Source organism: Vanessa cardui, chromosome 7 (assembly GCF_905220365.1).
Source record: "Vanessa cardui chromosome 7, ilVanCard2.1, whole genome shotgun sequence".
In the NCBI taxonomy this organism is placed as follows: Eukaryota; Metazoa; Arthropoda; class Insecta; order Lepidoptera; family Nymphalidae; genus Vanessa; species Vanessa cardui.
The window spans coordinates 14,271,241-14,291,764 of record NC_061129.1 but is presented as its reverse complement, the minus strand read 5'-3'; the positions used below and the strand labels follow the sequence as shown (position 1 = coordinate 14,291,764).

At 30.5% G+C, this 20,524-nt stretch overlaps 1 protein-coding gene across 1 annotated transcript; it reads left to right on the top strand.

Annotated features, from left to right (window-relative positions):
* Positions 1–694: 694 nt before the first annotated feature.
* LOC124531409 (transcription factor SPT20 homolog) lies at positions 695–18,038 on the top strand. Its single transcript, XM_047105992.1, has 6 exons — positions 695–850; positions 12,002–12,116; positions 15,105–15,320; positions 15,627–15,851; positions 15,974–16,177; positions 17,625–18,038. The coding sequence occupies exons 1-6, from the start codon at positions 840–842 to the stop codon at positions 17,769–17,771; spliced, it is 918 nt and encodes a 305-aa protein (XP_046961948.1). The 5' UTR covers positions 695–839; the 3' UTR covers positions 17,772–18,038.
* Positions 18,039–20,524: the final 2,486 nt, after the last annotated feature.

The following is a 20,524-nucleotide window of genomic DNA, read 5'->3' as shown; positions in this document are numbered from 1 at the left end:
ATTACCTACACGTAATACACTTTTTTTATATATATAAAGATTGATTATAAGACATGGAACGGACAAACATTAGTTTTAAATTTTAAGAAGCTAACTTTGTGTGAAGTATGAACGTATTGAAGTGTATATATTTTATTTAATAAAAAAAAATTATTTATGAACTGATATTTACTAAATAGAATAATTTTCATAGAATATTTTACAGAATTAAAAACATCACATCTACTATACATAGTAAATGTTTTTTTACTAGAATGCAGACGCGTGTAAGATTTTTAATTGAGAGTAAAATTTTAAAAAAGTGCGTAAAATTTATTGAAGAATCAAATTATTTACGAAGCGACAAATAAATTATACAGCAAATGAAATCGTATAATTAACCTGCAAAGCGTAAAGTACTCCAATTGTCACACTCAAGTAATATTTAAAAGTTACTACGTTTCATTCTGAATTGCTGTTATTATATAATATTTTTATGGAACAATACCTTATAATTATGTTATCATTTTAAATTTGACTTTCAAATTGTAAAGCCAAAGCGAATCTATTTTAATAAGCCGAGAAAAAAGATACAATTGATACCCGACACAAATTAATTTGGCCTTTCCACTTTACCTGAGCGATATTTTTTTTCAAATTGGTTCGATTCGCGTATTATTGCCAAACGGTTGCATTTCTTCGGCCCCCGGCGGTTCAGTGGCGATGCTTATATATCATGGTGAAAGCACGTAGCCGCGCAGTCTTCTATCGCACGCTCGTTCCCGCGTCGCTGTTCCTTGCCGCGGTTTTTGACATTTAATTATAGTGTTGCTACTATACGGATATTTTTGTGCATTATAATGAATATGAGGTAATTATAATCTTTTTTTCTTCGGTTAGTGATTTTAATGTTTTTATGTAATGATCATGTAAGGATAGAAATCGAGATGGTTGGACTTTTGTTTTATGATCGTTACCATATTTGGTTATAATCGCAGTAGTCACAAATTAATTCAACATTTGTTTTATACAATAAAATACAAAAAATATTTAATTTAGATAACTAGCGATATTAATTTAGTTACTGTATATATACTTATACCTACATATGTGTGCGGAATAGTGTCCATATTTTTAACAAGTTTCTACAATGTATTATGTGCTCTGTCCTGTTTAATTTCTAATAATCATGTGAAATCAATAACTTTCTCTGCACACATACTTAGTCTACGTCGCATCGTTCAAAACAATTTCTACAAAATTGCAAGCGCGGGAGCTTGAAATTACTATTATACATTGTATAACGTTTTTTTTATTGTTTTTTAATATGTAAAAGGTCGAGCGCCGTTTGATCTAGACCTGACATTGACCTTTCGTTTTCATTTGTGAATTAATAAATTTGAAGATCAAATTTTTACATATAAATATTCTAATCTGAGTATTTCTCAGCATATTTTTTGTAAGTTATTGATTGATTCAAAACTGCTTACATAAAAAAATAATAGCAATAATGTAGTTAGATAAGAATATTGTTAAAGGTTTTTACAATTTGTGCGATTACCAACCTTATTAAAGCTTAAAAAAGATATATTTAAAAGATACTAGTTTTGACCAAAAAAATTATAGGTTAGACAAAATTATTAGAAGATACTTGATTGGTATTGACGAAAGTTTTCTTATTTGAAATCGCTCACGATATCCAATTTTATAATAAGAAAATCTAAAATTGAACACTTTGGATGAAATCGCACCGAAATGAAAGTAGCTCCAACTTAATTTCTTATGCTCCGTTTGTTTGACTCAAGTGAAAGTATTATATTTGTTTTATTTGCATCTTTAATACAGATATTTATAGCACCGATGTAAAATATATTTAATTAAAAGAATTATTTCACCACACTCGTAATAACCCGTAACAGTCGTAAACTGTCCTACAGCTGGTCAATGCCCTTCTTAAGGAGAAGAATTCGCAGTTTAATACATCATGCCATTTAAGTATTGATGTACAATATGGATACTTTAAGTACATATAGTATACAAATACAGGTTGGGACAGCTTTGTAATTATTTTAGGAATTTAACATTTTAAGAGGTAATTTCTTTTACCAAATAATATTAATTGAACATTTGTTTAATACAATGGTAATATTACAAAATGTATCCCATATTTCTTTTTTACTAATTCTAATTCATGATATATTTTTAGAAAAAAATCAAATGTGCATTTATACTTTTTAAGGTTAAAGGGAAAAATTTAAATCATATGTATTTTTTTAAAACCCAAAATAATAGACAGCAAAATTAGTTACACTAAACTTAGTGCTGACTAAACTCTATTTATAAGAGTGAATGTAATTGTCTTATCTTATAAATAGTAAAATAAAATAAGACAAGTTTTCGAATTTACTTTCACAAGAATCACATTCAAATGGCTGAAGCAGTAAAACATTTCTACCGGTGCGCCAATCAAAAGCATGTCGCATAATAAACGAAAAAAAATACTTAATTTTTTTAGAGTTATTTTTTTGAACTATTAAGTTAATATAATTATGTGCTACAAATAAAAATAATAGGAACGTCAATGGCCCTAAATGACCGCGATGTGACATCTGTCATTTGAAAATAACAACTCGCAAAAAAAAACATTTACAGCTGTCATTCATTTTGATAAACATTAATTAATAAAAGTTAAAATGTGGGGACACAAACTACTCCTTAAAATATTGTTAATGATAAGTAGGTAATATCAAAACGATATCTGCATTTGTCTGTAAATTTCTGTATTCCTTTTTTCATATAGCATGCTTGCACTCCTGTCATTAATTCGGGTTAAATATGACTCAGAATTATTGGCGCGAATAATTAAGATTATTAAAAAAAGCTTTTGGGTCAAAGCTTTTTTTGGGAAAAATATTTTTGGCTCAATTTTACATGATGAGGGTTAGACGTGGGTGCATGAATTTATTAGAGGACAAATTGATACCATCAAGAACATAAGGTTAAGGACCAACCCACATAACCCACATAACAAACTGCCAAGGACATATTTAAAATTTTATGAATTTTTGGATTCATACAGTTCGAAAAATTTTTTTATAAAAAGAAATCCAATCATCAATAACAGAAATACCAACAATTCAATTTATATAAAATAGGTACACAAGTATACTAACACTACAAGTTAAATGAATAATATATACAACATTAGTGATATATTATTTCGTAATTACATCCAAACATAGCATTACATATCCACATAAATATAAGTACTTAACAATGTTAAAACTCGCATGAAACATTCGATTGATTTTGCGTGCGTACGAGAACCTAGATATATAATTTTATTGGAATTCAAAAGCTATTAGCGATAATTTAACTACATAAAGTTACTTGTTTAACTTAACTTTAAGGCATCTAAACAAATTTTGTAAAACAAAACCAGATGAAAAGCGTAATCGTAGAGAAAATTTCCCAACGTCTAGAAACATGATAGTACATTAATAGTAGGTATAAATATTGAATCAAACATTAAGATATGAGATATACCTATTTGTCGGAGTAACCGCAAAAGCTTATAAACGGGATCAAACCCGCTAAGTTTTCACACGAACCGCAGCCACAGGTGGTCATTGCGAAACATTCGTATCAAGTACACGGCTCGATCAACGTTGCAAGAAGCTAACACACTTTAGATAATCTTTTACGCTATTTTAACCCTTACGTCATATGAAATAAATATCTAAATTGCATCTGTTTCCTTCTCAATTCATAAATACTAAAACAGTATTTGATTTCATTAAAGATCCTATATTAACTATAATTTAGTGTTTTTCGTTAAAATTTAATTATTACCGTATTTATTATCCAATGTTTGTTTTAGTTACTCCTCAATTGGTTATTTACAATTAATATTCAAAACAATCATTTAATTAAAATAAAAACGTGCTTTCAAATCCTTGATTATTCGGGAAGGAAACAATTTAGTAGAGTATCGAATCCAATTAGTATTATAACCATTTAATTCGGTAGTAAAAACGGATTTACGTGTAAAAATTTAAAATCGCAGACATCGCGTGTAGGAACTAATTAACCGGTGTTTAAATATAGTAAACACTAATATTACAGAGGAACGCATAACGCATTAAATAATTTCGAATCGTAATAAATCAACAATATTACCGGATAATTAAACAGCGTGATGTTTTAATAATCGAATAAGAAAGCGATCGAATAAAATTTTTGCATCGATTCAGGATATTGACTAATTTATTTCCTGGCGCTAATGATGTGAAAATGAGTGTGACGGTCAATTTTAGATAAATTGGTGTAGATTGAATTTGCATGGAAAATGCTTCTACAATTCTTTTTTATTTTCTCAGAGATTCATTATTAGTACAGTGTATAGCTATTTTTTAATAAGCCAAGATTCTTAGCGTCCATAATTTGCACAGCACTTAAAGTCTTTTTTTTTTAATTTTGTTTAAATCCTCTTTTGACATAATAATGTACTTTTATAAAGTAATTTATATTTATACCGCTGTTGTTAAAAACAGCTTAAACCTTTCGTTGGATGTCGGACGTTAAACTTGAGTTATTTAGTGATACAAAAAAATGAAGTTATAATTTTATTGAACATCTTGTACACAGCCCATGTCTATGTATCTATGTGGTACCTACATGTAACTTATTCAAAGAAACACATTGACAATTACATGCGAATCAAATTAACAATTTCTCAATCGAATCATGACATTTGTTACTCAATAGATCTTGAACCAAACAAATCGTACGTTGACAAAAAGGTATTAGTCTAAGAGACATCGAATTAAGTCCAGGGTCATCTATGGCAAAGGGTTCGCTTTGTTTAAACAGATATGACGAACTGGGTTACCTAAAACTAGTTATTCCAACAAAACCCATTTAATAGTATTGATCAAAATAACGTCGGAAATACAACAAAATTGTAGATGAAAACGAATTAAGATTTTTTGGTCATAATTATATTGTAAAGGATATTATACTTTGTTTATTAAGCCAAATACACGCTGTGACTAATGAGATTATCACGCTCACATATAAGATTAAAGTTTGATGATAGATTATAAAGTTTCAAATGTCACAGAAAATTGCTTTTATGGCATTTGAAATATATTCGTCGTCAATTAAAGCGACTCCATTGCAGGAAATCCGGTCGCTATTATGACAAAAACTGGATAAAATAGATACACTTTTGTAATCTTCATATAATATATATTTATTGCGAAGTAAGTTGTTATGTCTCATGTGTCCGTAGTTACACCGGTTTACCCACTCTTTAAATTGGAACTCAAAAATACTACAACTGTTTAGTGGTAGAAAATATGTTGATTGGGTGACTAACCCCAAGTAAGTGAGTCCCTAAAAAAAATCCGCAAAACATTTATATCTGAACATATATGAATCAGTCTGATTTGTTTTTAGTACAATATTGATTAAAATTAAAACAAATATTACCACACAAGTAATGTTAATTAAGATTAAGTAATGTGATAAAAAGGAATGGCGAAAGATTTCACGAATAATACAATTTCTCAGAATATTGTCCTATATCATAATAAAGTACGTTCCCATTGAACTTAAACTTACAAATTAACAAAAAAAAATAATAAAGGTCTTAATTATTCAAGTAAGTTGTGCAAGATGTCGAGCCGATTGACACACTCATGATTTGTCCAGATGAGACAATAGCTTTGTTTTTGTGAGACCTGTCAAACTGGATGCTGAATGGTGTCAATGTCTCGCATTACCTAATTCGATACGGTAATGTTAACTGATACACTAACAAGACCTTGGTGTAACATTTTCTTTTGTGACACAATGAAAGAAATTGAACCTAAAGGCAACAAAGACATACATAGTAACGATGATCGATTATTTAAATACCGTGCCCGTTAAATATTTGTACTTATCATGTCATTTCGTAACTTCAATTTGGATAACCCTAACAATTTGCAAGAATCTCTAGTGGTTTACTCATGTAAATAATAATTCCCGTATTTAAAAACATAATTTAATCTATATTCCGATAAACAAACTATTTACCCGAACTATGTACGGGAGGCATTACGTAACAGTGGAAAGTGAAATCGGAAGATAATGTCACATCAGCACGCGAGACTTGCGCAGGCGCACTCGTCTCAAAACAAGAACATAACGGAGGCAAGTGACTCAGCACATGGTGCCCGTCATTATGTCACTGACTTATCGTAAGCTATTCGAATGTAACTCAGAAAATAAGCAATCATTTACACTCTTGTTTATTGATTGTTAAAAAGTAATTAAACTTTAGATCTCTCTTACATAAAACCAATTATTTGCAATACAAAAGAGGTTTAATTAGCTTTTGCCATTATCATTAATAGTATTGCAGTGATGTGCAGGTTTGAAATGAAATCTTTGAAAATGGCAAGCAATAAACGCACAGTCTATAGACGTTGTAAATTATAGTATCAAGTATCAATAAATTGCTTGTCATTTCGGTCACGTTAGTATTAATTTTAAATATTATGTATAACATTATTATAAGAGACACATTAAAGTGTGGATAAACGTAATAAATACTATGATATGACACTGATTTTTTTATTACTAATTAAAACTGGCAATTAATCTTATTTTATTTTACAAGTTCTATTACCGATATAATTAGGTAATAGGCTCTTATTGAAATGAATGGGAACTTCAAAATGTCAACAAGAATTGACTCATTTTGTTACATTTAAAAATGTTTTAATATATGTTACAATCGTGTATTAGTACAAACAACACTATGGTATGCACACGTACAAACCAAACTTTGTGTTTGGGATTAATGCAATTTCTAAGTTGAGTTAGCCAGTCAGTCAGTTTTACTCATTTTGATATTTGTTTACCTCATTTCGATAACTTAAGAAATAATCATGGATTACAATGTTTTGTTTCTACGTAGTTTGAATTATAAATTATATTCGGTTCAACTAGGTCCACTGATTGTTGTTTTTTTCCGTATCTATAAATTTCCAGTTTTCCTAGCAATGTCGTCTGACCTAGGGGCAGCCCGCTGCATTCACGTTTACCGTCGTGAGTTTGTAGTTACAAAATAATTTACCACTGATTTAAATACGCCTGCATGATTAATGGTGAGATTTGTTAACGATAGGCATTTCGTAGTCTTATTGTCAAATGAATAAGACGAGGTCAAATCTCTTTAATTAATGTTTGAGCAACGTACTGGATCTAATTCGTTGACGTTTTAAAAATAACCTTTTTATGAAAAAAATACTTAATTGAAAATGTCGTAAGTCCTTTTTACTTCAGTTTACAAATAATGATTCATAATTTAGTTTATTATCGCTATAATTTAGTTTCATTGTTTTGTAAACGTATACAAGCTTAAAAAATACCTTATTTACCTATTAAAATTAATTGTAGTACGGGCATTTCTCAACGTGTGTACTGTATTGACATGTTAGACCACAATTATTACCTAACTACAAAAAGCCTGCTACACTTATAAATACCTATAGTTTTACTTAATTATATTTAATTATTTTAAATTTATATAACTTGTAAGGTTTTCCTTAAGTTTCACAAATAAATCTCCTTAAAAAGAAATGATTGCAGATAAATAATTCGTTGATTCATAGCGTTGTCCGATGTCGTAAACCCGTATAATTGTATTACATCGGTAGATGTATAAGGTTTTGGTACTATCAGTAAAGTATCAACAAAGTTATTTGGGACAAATATCTTCGAAACAAGAAATAGAATTATTACTAAGAATAATAGTTTATATACCTGTAGACAGGACGGTTACAAAATGTAAGGAATTTGTGCTCCTACACAATATCAGATATTCCTTAATTCAATAATAAATGGTCGTCAAATGGTCGCATTTTGCTGGATAATTCGTGTTTCCATTAAATTTACTGTCTAAAAGTAATCGTTTCGATTGATTTTGACTTCTTTCTTCTATAAATGACAACGACTACTTTACTTCCTACAAAGGAAGCCAGCATGCTGCTCCAATGTTACCCACATTGGTGAATTATTGGTATAATTTAACACAAGCAGATTTCCTCGGCATGCTCTCAACATCGCTAAGTACGAGATCAATTTTAAACTCAATTTAAGCGACGGATTCCTCAGTGGCGGGTCTTGAGTGGAAAACTTCTGTCACTATCCTTATCAAGAATAGTATGAAACTATGTAGAAATAAATCTGTTAAAATAACAACTTAGTACAAGAAACACGGACGAGTATGAAAGTTACTAAAATTAGGTATTTAACTGAATATAATAAGCAATGAGAGGCAATCTCGTCACGGACCAGATAGCCTGGTTCAGGCTTTGTTGCCGAGATCAGTTGTCTAGTGGACAATTAACAATTAGGGTAGAATACGCAAGATTATTTCACGATTCGATGAATTTAATACTGATAGATCGTACTTTTATTATAAAATAAATTCTACTCGATATTTTGTAGAAATATATTTTAAAGTATTACATAAATATATAAACCTTTGTAACGTAACTCGACGGTGGTTATTTTATTACAACTTAACGTAATAAGTTGTGACAGAAAAATATTTTGACATTTTAAAGTCGGTTTATAACTTTAGTAATCAGGAAGTTAGATGATTTAAGTTTATAAGGAAATTATATTAAATGTCGTAGTGGTCATAATTATGTTGTTTAACATTAATTCAACTGACTCATTGGTTTAGTGGCTAGCTTATTACACAGACCCTGAGGTCCTGGGTTCTAAAAAGCTATAGCAATAAATATATATTTTTTTTATCAATAATTACTCATTTCTCGTTATTCTAGTCATATGCTTTTATCAGCATCTTATGGTTTAGAAACCTACCTGACTTAGAAATCGCGAATAGAATGCATTTAGTTTTCTCGTACAATTATGGAATATATCTGTAGCACAGTTGTAGGTATCGCCGTGTAAGAAATAGTTCATATACATCAGAGAAGGTACATAAACCAAAATAATGAGTTTTCAAGTAATCACTAAAGTTACGTAAGGCTATGAATTGTAGATGTTGTATTAATGGTGAATCTGCAACCAGTTAAAGCGAGTAATATGCAAAATATATGAATTATAATAATTAATTATCAACGCAATTTATATGTCTGTACGTTCACGTAACACGCGTCTTTCGCTTCCTTTGAATGCGTATAAAAACAATTTTAAAGACCGTTGCGTAATGGTCATCGCCATAAATAAAACATCGTCACTGCCCCGAAGCTGCGATACATTAATTTTTAAAAGTCATGTAACAGCTTTCTTCAAACCTAATTACAGCGAGACTCTATCATCATAAGTAAATACCATTCGGGCACACCCATGCTACGCCACGCAAACCTGTGCTGCATTACATTAAGTGTATACGGTTAGACAGTGTAACCTACATTTGTTGAACTTAATTTTCCTTTTATAATGGTAAAAGCTGTAAGGTAACATATTTGTAAGTATTTATTATTGTTTATTTGCTTATATCGGTTGCGAGTACGTGGTAAAATACTCTGCGACTTCATTTATTTTGATATAAATATTTTATTTATTGCTTAATGTTTTAGTACTTCGAGTGTTTATGCATCTTGCGACAACGAACATATAGATCGACGGTCAACAGTTTTTATCAAAATTAAATTTCCGTCAATTAACTAAAGTTTATTCGATAGTCTTTTAATACACAGATTAAATAATGGCTTTAGTTTTTAAGATCATTATTTAAAATAAGAATCTGCATTCTGTTCTGACCTTAACTTGCTTACCAATATTTTTGATCATTATTGAACTTATTTTATACATACATTAACAAACCCAACTTAAGAGGTCTGCAGGCTTTGTGCAACAAATGAGAATGAACACGGCTCGTAAATATTTTTTAAATAAACTAACCAGTTTTTGAGTTGGGGCTTTTAATAATTTAACACGGATCGAGTTACACCTACCCGCTTGGGTACATATATATGACGAAATTTATATTTTTATTTGTAGATAAAAATAAATGACCAGATTTAGAATTATCTGGTTTGGTATCCTCTTGTGAAGATGTAGCCTCTCTAAACACTACTTTCTACTTAATTTATTTAAATACATATATGATAATCAAATATTTAGATATTTTTTGGTGCGTTAAGACGATTATGTTGTTAAACCAACTTTCTGTTATATCCAGTTTGGTTACTATTTACAATTATTTCAGTTTCATTCATTGATATTCTACTTATTTAAATTTTATTAAAGTCTATATATAACTTACTCACGCTTAATCTTTGTAACTGAGCTAACCAGACACACTTTTTAATTAAACTTATATTAATATATACTAATTATGAATACTTTAATTATCATTGAAAGTGGAGACACCTTAATTTGTGTAATTTAAGTTTTAACCAGAGGCTTTTGAAATACGGATGGCAAAATTTACGTTAAAGGGCCCGAGTGTCGCAGTTGTTCGTTATTAAGAAACATCTCAGGAAATAATAGCAGAGCATTGCGCCTGCGCCGCCACTGCAACGCATTATTGCCTGTGATCGCTGGTTACGCTACGGTTGCCAATCAATGGCGTTTAAGATTTAAACTGCTTTCTGTTAATGAGTACTGACCTTAAAAACAGGGTTTGTATTAGTTTTGTATCGAGAAAAGTATAGTAAAATAACAGCTTGTAAATAGTCCTCTTTTGGGCCAAAATATTCTGTCCTTTATGTGAAGATATAGAGCTAAGTCATCCACGTTGCTTCAATACGAATTCGCGAAAATATAATAATATTTAATTCTTCTAAGAGTATTTTGTTAATTGTTTTCGTTTTCTCCCAAAAATATCATCATATAATAAATGGTGATCAAACTTTTTTAAAATAATCTCGTATTCTACATATCGTAAGATTAAACATTAATTAAATGATAATATGAATAAAAAAAACATGTTATACATTATAGGTAGAATATAAGCGAATGTTTTGAAAGTGAAATACTTTAATAGGAAAGCGAGTAATAGCATTGTATTATTCCACTTCGGTAGGGTTACCATTTCATGATTAATTAACACCTCAACAATTAAAAAAATATCAAAGGCTCATATTATAAAATTTTAGATTTTGATGCGATTAATATCGAGAGTGTCAGATTTAGTGGTGTGTAAATTATATCACTGACTAATGTGGACTCAAATCTCTAGTGTAGTTTTGTATATTCGTGTAGCCGTAATCAAAACGAATCTTTGTCTAATAGAAGTGAGCTGTTGGCGAACTCTGTAATCTAAGCTACCAACTTTCTTTAAGAAAATAGTTTTAAGAAATTAACATATTAATTACCGGTCCAAACATCAAGACAAATTCGAACTTTGGCAGCCCTACACATGAGAATATCGTAGTTAAGTTGAATTTTACTCTGTCGTATATATCGTATTGTAACTCGTGTACAAAATTCGCTTTGAATTTACGTCGTCACATCAATATTTTATATCCTAAAACATTAGAAAGTTTATTCTGTACACGTAATAGAAGTATTGCCGTATTTGGAACGAAGGACGGTGGAGTCAATATTTGATAACTCTTCAGAACTTCGACTAGATTTAGCACGATAGGTTTTCCTGTTATCCAATAAACTCGCCTTGCACTTTCTAAATACCGCGGTAATTATAAAACCAGAAGATGCAAACGATTATAAGTTAATGAGAAAATTTTGTGCCTTATTACGTATGTAAGAGTATGTTTCAGTTTAATTACATAAATGTATCAAAATGTTTTAAGAATCATTTTATTAACTAGTATAGTTTCTTATCAAGTTTATGTTTTTTTAGAAATGTAGATATATTTTTATTTTTCATGTTTAATATTTGAATATCGAGATAGCGAGTATTATTATCATTTATAATATGGTGAATAAATAAGTGAAAAAAAAATATCTCTATGGTTTAAATATTGTACAATAAATATAATATGTGTAATTAATGAAAATAATTTTTAATTTTAATTTGTTATAGGTGGAGTTTCCTCATAGCGCTTCTACTTCTAGGAGTTGCTTTCGCTTCTGAAGAAGAAGATGATGTACCCGACGCGGGCGTCGAAGAGGACGATGAACTATCTTTAGATGAAGAGGTTAGTTACCTCTCCAATTATTATAACATACTAGTTCGACCGCAGCTAGGTTGACGGAAGACTTCGTACTTTCGACACTTTCAAACACGACTGGTTATTTTGAATTTCGATAAAAACCGTCATTAATAATAATTACGTATCGAATCATTAAATTTATCTATGTAGGAAAATTCGTAAAAGATATATCTTAAGTACGAATATTATAGATTGGATTATATCATGAGCATTTGTTATGTTTCCGAGACGCGGCACGCCGACAACACGTTTTACTTTCATTCGGCATGTTCTCGACGATTATCTGCTGATGTAAGGCATAGCGGAACAGTCGATTGAATACTTATAGCCTATTTATAGATATCGTTGAACAAATCTATTGATCATTGATGCATCTTATTCAGATAATAAGTACCTAAATACATTGGTACATTCGTAAGAAGACAAGTAGGAATAAGAATAAACTTATCATCGCCATAAAAGGCTATTCGTAGACATAAAAAGTGTTGGTTCATTTTTCATCCATTTAGGTAGTAGTCTTAAGTTTAATATTGTAGCCAATTGGTGGTCTACACTTTCGCTTGTCTTGTTAAAACTTGACTATTATATGTTTTTATAAGTTATCTTGTTAAACGATTGTCGTTATTTTTATATGACAGTAAAAATACTAACCACCTTTCGATTCTAGAGAAATCTAAATAACGATAGATTTCTCCGCGAGCGAATAGATTGTTTTTGTTATATGCAACATTACAAATCAATCTTCGTCATATTTTTTATCTTGTTGCAAGAGTACAATATTTTTAGTGAAAGTAGAAAATAAGTAATTCATCGAAAGTATCTTGGACATTAGATCGTCAGATGTAAGGAATAAAATAATATTTATAATAATATTAATATAGATTGTCCGTTACGACTCGAGCTGTTAGAATACAATTTTTAAATTAACGGTATTAGGTATGCGTAATAGTAAATTGTAAACGCTTTTTATCGTTCTTGTTATGCCAATGATATGATTACGTTAAAATTTGATACACATGAAAATAACGCCTAAGTAAAATTTTTATTAATTTAAATTCAAATTAACTAAATATTAAAATTGTTACGTTTTATTTGTTTAAATTTAAAGGATTAGTGAGCCAGTGTGATGAAAGGTACAATAAGAGATAACATCATAGATTACATGTTTAGTGGTTCAGTCCAAGTTTTTAGTCGAGAGGCAGAGTCGATGGACGAAGGGAAAATATTATAAAAACAGATTATTTTTAATTTCGAGGATTTGCTTGTTAATTAAACGATATATAAATACACTTTCTTCTACTGGTGAAAGATGATCTTACCACGATGCTTTATGCTGAATTATGTAATTGTTACACTAACTATTTCCTTCGATACATGTTAATTTACTCACGGCTCACGTTGACTACAAATATAAAACACATGTGAATATTGTTGACAATGTACGTATAAGTAGGTACGTATGTTAATCATTTTACTATCAATATCTTCTTCGAAACAGACACAAAATGACATAATTATGCGGATAGAAGTATTTACGTTACGTTTCAATTTACAAACGGCGCGCGTCGCAACGCACGAATGATTTATCCGACTTTTTTTTCCCAGAACACGAACGCACCATTGTGTCGCGTGTTATGGAATAATGACAATAATGAAACCTATTATTCAATTGATAACCATTACATGTCGTAATAATTGCTACATTCTTTAAAAGCAGAAAAAGTAATGCTTGTATTGATTTCATGTTGTATTTATTTTGTGAAGAGAAATAAGTGTCATTATGAAGCTTTCTTGGTCCATAAAATTTTACCTAAACATTTAATTTTGGAAACAGATCACGTAACGTCGATTTATAAATTGTTTGTAACATCTTTGTAAATAACTAAAATGGCATATTTAAATTTATTATTTCAACATCACCATCGGTCCAAAATTTAAAAATAAAATATCTGCTAAAATAAATTTGAATTGCAATCCTTTTAATTTTACACTTAAAGCGTTATTGATCCGAGGCCTTAAAATAAAATGAACTAAAATAATTTAAAAATCATAAATTTGATTTTATAGCGCTTCAAGCAAGCAGGTAATATCCGAAACCTCAAAAATAAAAGCTAAGCTAAATTACAAACTTATGGTAATTTATTTGACACGTGCTTAAAACCTTTTTAAATGTTATAGAATCAGCCAGTATTAAATAAAAAAAAAAATTAAAGCAGCCTTTGAAAACCTAATGCTTTTTATGTTCGTTGTGTAGTATTACCGTGAGATAACAGATCGCTAAGCTGAAGCGTTAATGATATTCTTCAACTCGTACGCAATAATTTATAATCCTTTAGTAACACACACACGTGGGATGTGGGTCTGTAAATGCAAACAATGGTCGCCCACAACGTTTTGTAACGTTTTCAACTTATTTCAAGCCTATAAATAGTACATATAAATCATTTGATAGCGAAACCTAAAAAGTTTCAGCGTTTATCTAAGTATTGACACAATCGTAAATAAGATTCATGTTGCAACTATCGAGCCGACGCAACGGTCACGCCTTTTGTAACTTAGATGGGTTTTCCTCATTACATGATTTAAAATCAGCCTTTGGTCAATTTACTTACGTATGACTTTAATTGAGATCAATTACATACAATGTATACAATTTTTAATTAATTCTAAGTGCCTTTTTCTTAAAAAAACAGTTACCATTAATTTTTGAAGACTTCACATTTTTTTATTATCACTATTACTTACCTACACACGATACTAAAAACGTGTTTGGTAAAATATCGCCTACTTTTGTTCGGCTGAAATTCTAAATTTATTTTGAGATATCTTTATCTGTAGTTTACATGATATTACTATAAAAGAAAGTTTGAATTACTATTTTTATAAGAGTTTGATAATTTCTGGTACTCAATTAATTATTAGTAAATGTAAGTGAGTATATTTCACCACTATCATCTTTTTATTATTTTTCAGGAAACACGTAATCTCAGACCGCGTGCTTACACTCAGTCTGGGTACTCCAATACACTTCCTAGTGGTTTCCGCCCCACGGCATCTCTCGCTGAGCTGGCCGGCTATCAACGTCCTCAACAGGAACAACAACAACAGCAACAGGAATACATCGTCCCTGCAAGACCTCAAGCTTACGTTGAAGAGCAGAGACAACAAATAAGACAACCACAAAGAAGGGTACAAAACTTTTTGGTACTATTAGAATAATTTAAAATATCAGCTATTAAACCGCCAAACATCCTTACTTACAGTAACAGTAAATGAGGCAGTGTAAATGCTGGAACTGAACATATTATCTCCTTATCTTATTCTCACGGTTGGTGGTGATGAATAGAATTGTTAATAGTACTTAAAGCACTAATGTGTATCGACGGTAATGACCAACAACCATCAGGTGGTCCGTTTGCCTATCCGCCAACATATACCATTACGAAAAAAAAAAAAGGAGAAATCGTAAAACAGTAATCTAATTTTGTTTAACAGCCGCAAGATTTTCGTCCAACAAAACAGCAGCTTGAAGAAGAAGAGGAAGAAGAGAAGGAAGAGCCAGATCGTCTTTCGCAACTGTTGCAGCAATCCAAATTCGATTGTGTTAATAAGAACACCGGATACTACGCTGATCAAGAGCTCAACTGTGAAGTCTTCCATTACTGCCAGGACAACGCCAAGCATTCCTGGATCTGTCCCGATGGCTTCACATTCCACCAAGTAGGATTTATTAATTATCTTCAATTATACAATACCCATAACTTCATTATAATTTATATTTATGTAAAATGTGGTTCATGTATTTCGGATCAAATATATTGTAAACTAATCTAATATTTCAGGTTCATTTAATCTGTATGCCGCCCACACAAGACAGCATTTGCCAGAAATCCGCCAAGTACCACTTTGTCAACGATTACCTGTACAGACCTATCAATGAGGAAGAAGTACAGAGGAAGCCCAACGTATCCCTCAAGTACTCCGACCGGTATTACCCCTCTGAGGTGTACAGGGATGACCGTTTCGAACAAGACGAAGATGAAGAGGCAAGTGACAAAATTACTTTCATTCCTTCAAAATGAATTTTCTAAATAAAATTGTATCATCTTATAAAAAAGCTACGTAAAAATTTTATTTGCAACTTATAAAACTCTACCAAAAAAACAGAAAATGTTAAGCTTATGGTAAATTATTATCAGGACAATTCATCATTGAAGATTTATCTTCAGTCAACATATCTTTAGACTCTTACTTAAATTAACAATAATAAATTTTTATAAATAAAAAAAAACCGCCTTCAAAAATGAACTAAAAAGAAAAAAATGATCAGTTACATCCATATCCAATTTACGATTTTTTAATCACCTCTCAAAGTCGGTGCCAGCATTGCTAATATAGGTACATAATACATACATACAAAAACTAAATCTATTTATTGTATAGATGACACCATTATTATTAGACAAACCTTACTATCGATACAAATTAAACGATTTCAATATAGGAATTTATTTACTTTGTTGGCACCGACTTCAAAAGGTGATAAAAAAATCGTAAATTGGATATGGATGTAACTGATCATTTTTTTCTTTTTAGTTCATTTTTGAAGGCGGTTTTTTTTTATTTATAAAAATTTATTTACTGCTTTTCAGTGTTGTTTTGTTATTTATAATTACAATTGGTAGTGTTTGTCATTCACTTTATTATACTCAGTACATTTCGGCTTTCGACTCTAAACATAACTCAATGCCGTTTCAATACGATGTGGACTGCAACTCAAATGAAGCGTCACCTAAATTACAATAGCCTAATGTTAACTGTCTCATCGCCAATTAGACAATACCATTTTTCCCGATGCAATGCCGTTAATCATTGAGGAGTTCTCCTGGTAGTCCACCATCAGCTAGACTTCATCATAGGCATGTTTACTAACATCAATTGCTTGACGACTATCTTAAAGAAATAGAACTAAACCCGTAAAATAGTTACTTACTAATAGGTTCTGATTACCAGTTGTGGTCTTCATCATCAGTTCCACTTCATCAAATGTCACTTTTCGTGAGCATATGACCAAGGCACTTTGAATAAAACCAAAATCACTATAGGTGTGCATATAAAATTTGAGGAGTTCCCTTGATTTCTCCAGGATCCCATCATCAGATCCTGATCTCCTGACAATGGGACCACCTGTAAAACATGCCCTTTCAAACAAAAAAAGAATTGTCAAAATCGGCCCAGCCATCTTCGAGTAATTCGGTAACATACATAAAAAATAAAAAAAAAAAAAAAAAAAAAAAGGCCCCGACGAATTGAGAACCTCCTCCTTTTTTTGAAGTCGGTTAAAAATAATAAAGCTATTCGGCACAATAAATAATTAAAATAAATACTTTGAAACAACTGAGATGATCCGACAGTTCACTAGATTTTAAGTAATTAGACTAATTGCTAATACTTCTGTATTTCGAGGCTTTAAATATTTATTTAAATTTAAAGGAAGAGGAACCCCGTCGTGCTCCGGCTCCTCAGCAGCAGAGACCAGCCAGACTTCAGTACCAGCCCCAAGTCTTCAGATCAGCTGAAGAAGTTAACATTCCTTTAGTGCAGAGGCGTCCTCAGCGCCCTTATGATTTCGAAAATTAAGTATTTAACTAAATATTTAAATACTCGTTCGAGTACAGTTTTCTAACTCAGCTTTGTAATTTGCGAAATAATTATTGTCATTGGCAATGTACTCATGTCAATTTCAATAATCACAATTTTATTTCAATTCATTTTATTAAGTTAGAATCCAAAAATTCACCATCATTCATTTAGATGTAATGTCAAAGAATTTATTTATACTGTACAATAAATAACTTGTAATAAGTTACAAATTAGTTATAAGCTAGTCCTTGTATAAAAATAAATTAAGAAAATAAAAAACATTAAAATAAAATATACTGAGCTTTTATTTATAACGATAATGTTTTAAATAGGTAGGTACATAATTTTACTGTGACGAAGTATTTTACTGTGAAAGTAGATATCAAATATTACACACAATACATAATTTAGAAAGTAATTTATCAAAAAATCTTTGCACACAAATCAATAGCATTGAATTTACTTTTTCTATGTAATTTATTTTTATTAATGTTGTCGATACTTTGCGATTTTTTTTTAAACTGTACAGTTTTAATCCTTTTTTCTTCTGAATAAAATTGGGCCTCCCATTGGCGTGTCTTTGACATATTATGTATTTTTTTTAATTTTCACATAGATACTCTAATATCAAAACTTCCCAATTGAGTTTATTATTTAGTTCTTCTGTGTCTTATACGACATTTCATTCCTTCAACCTTTGGTTTTTTATATTTCTTCATTAGGAAATGGATCTTTATCTATTATTTTATAACTTTTAAGTATGACTTTTTAAAAGAGTCATTTGTAAATACTTTACGGCATACATTTAAGTTGTCATCATCATTTTTATCGAGAGACTCTTTATATGTTTTGCAACAGATGCAGGATGATTGATTATTATTATTAATAGGTTGATTAATTTCTTCCATGAACTTAATGTGTTTTTCGATTGATGATGAATCGAATGAGTCACTATGTTTAAATACACATGGTGGACCCGTTGAGGAACGATATCTGTACAAAAATTTCAATTACTGACATGAATGATTTTCATGATCTTTGAATTAATTCAAAAACAAATAACCAAATTCCGATTTGCAAATCTCGTGTGCCTGTCAGCTTCGAATAGAAAATGATGAATTGTGGAGAAACCGATAAGAGGGGTAGTTGAAAAATCTTTCATTACCCTTCTTAACAGATAAAAAGGTTGTCTAAATTGAAGATATATTGACGTATATTAGTGCCATTGTAAACTTAGCTAAAATAAAAATGTTGTCACTAAGTAATACCCTACACGTGTGCAACTTTCTTCACAATGTCAGGAACCTTTATGCAAGTGCCAATATTAATATGCTACTAGATTTTAAATACATCGTATGGAGGATAATAATATAAAAAAGGTATGATTTTTTTAATATAATATAATGATAATATTATCGATTTAATGGGTTGTAAGAGTTAATATATTTGCACAAATTCATGCACTGTATGGGTTTACTAGTAATCAACATCAGCTGAGATTGCCCAGTGGTTAGAACGCGTGCATCTTAATCGATGATTTCGGGTTCAAACCCGAAAGCACCACTATATATATATATTTGTACTTTGTTTGTGTTTATGATTCATCTCGTGATCGGCGGTGAAGATCGTGAGGAAACCTGCTTATATCTAATCTCACCGAAATTCTGCCACATATGCGTTCCACCAACCCGCATTGGAACAGCGTGTTAGATATGTTCCAAACCCTCACCTTAATGGAGGCCTTAGCCTAGCCAGTGAGTAATTTACAAGCTGTTACTTTACTTTTTTTTTTCCAACATGAAAATACCTCAGCTAAGTCGCCCTTCCCATATCAAAAGTCAGTTTGTAGCATAATCCACAATATTATTCGGAAATCTTAATGTTAAGCTACTAAAATAAATAGAACATAATTGTGAACAAATATTATTCTTAAGTCTAACCTTTTAATTTTACCAGTTTTAAAATAGTCACAAGCTCTGTCACATGATGGCATTTGCGTGAATCTACAAAAACAAATAATATTACCGCATCCATATACAAATATAGAAATATGTTAGGATTCATAAAAGTATAAATACTTTACCTAGTAGCGGTAGGAACTCCGGGATCTGTTGAAATAAAATACAAAAATATCAACACGAATTCACTCGGAACAATACAAAATGTATATATTATACAAATACCTCTAATTTCAATTATAGAAGAAATCATTTTTCTTACACGACACCGTAGTCTGTGAAACGAGAACACAAAAATGTAATGATGTACATCAAAAATATAATAATATATAAGTACCCAGAACTACAATCATTGACACTACTCACTGTTTCATATTTAAAAGCTGTTTCATGTTCCCAACGTATACTTGATTACTACGTTCAGGATGTTCTCTGTAAAATGTAATTATTTACGAAAACCATACAAATGATGAATTTACAAACGTTTTACTATATTCTTATACATGTTTAATTTATTTTAGGTATAAGCTCAATTATAATTATCATTATAAGGTATTTACCTTATAATGATAATTGGATGGAATTTTCCATAAACGAATATTTATATTAGTAGTCGCTAAACTTCACATTTATTCAAAAGATTTGTTAGGACTTTTGTAGCTTTTTGCCGCTCTATATTCTGTACTATCGTCCCATAATCACTGGGTCAAAAATCTGCTGCTATGCTATTAATATATAGGATGGCATGGGGCCTTATAATTCCCGGTCTATCACGTTCAGTAGGTGACAAAT

Coding starts and splice junctions, on each gene's coding strand:
- LOC124531409 (XM_047105992.1), top strand. Junction 12,117..15,104: donor AACTATCTTTAGATGAAGAG/GTTAGTTACCTC, acceptor ATTATTTTTCAG/GAAACACGTAATCTCAGACC. Junction 15,321..15,626: donor TAAGACAACCACAAAGAAGG/GTACAAAACTTT, acceptor TTTGTTTAACAG/CCGCAAGATTTTCGTCCAAC.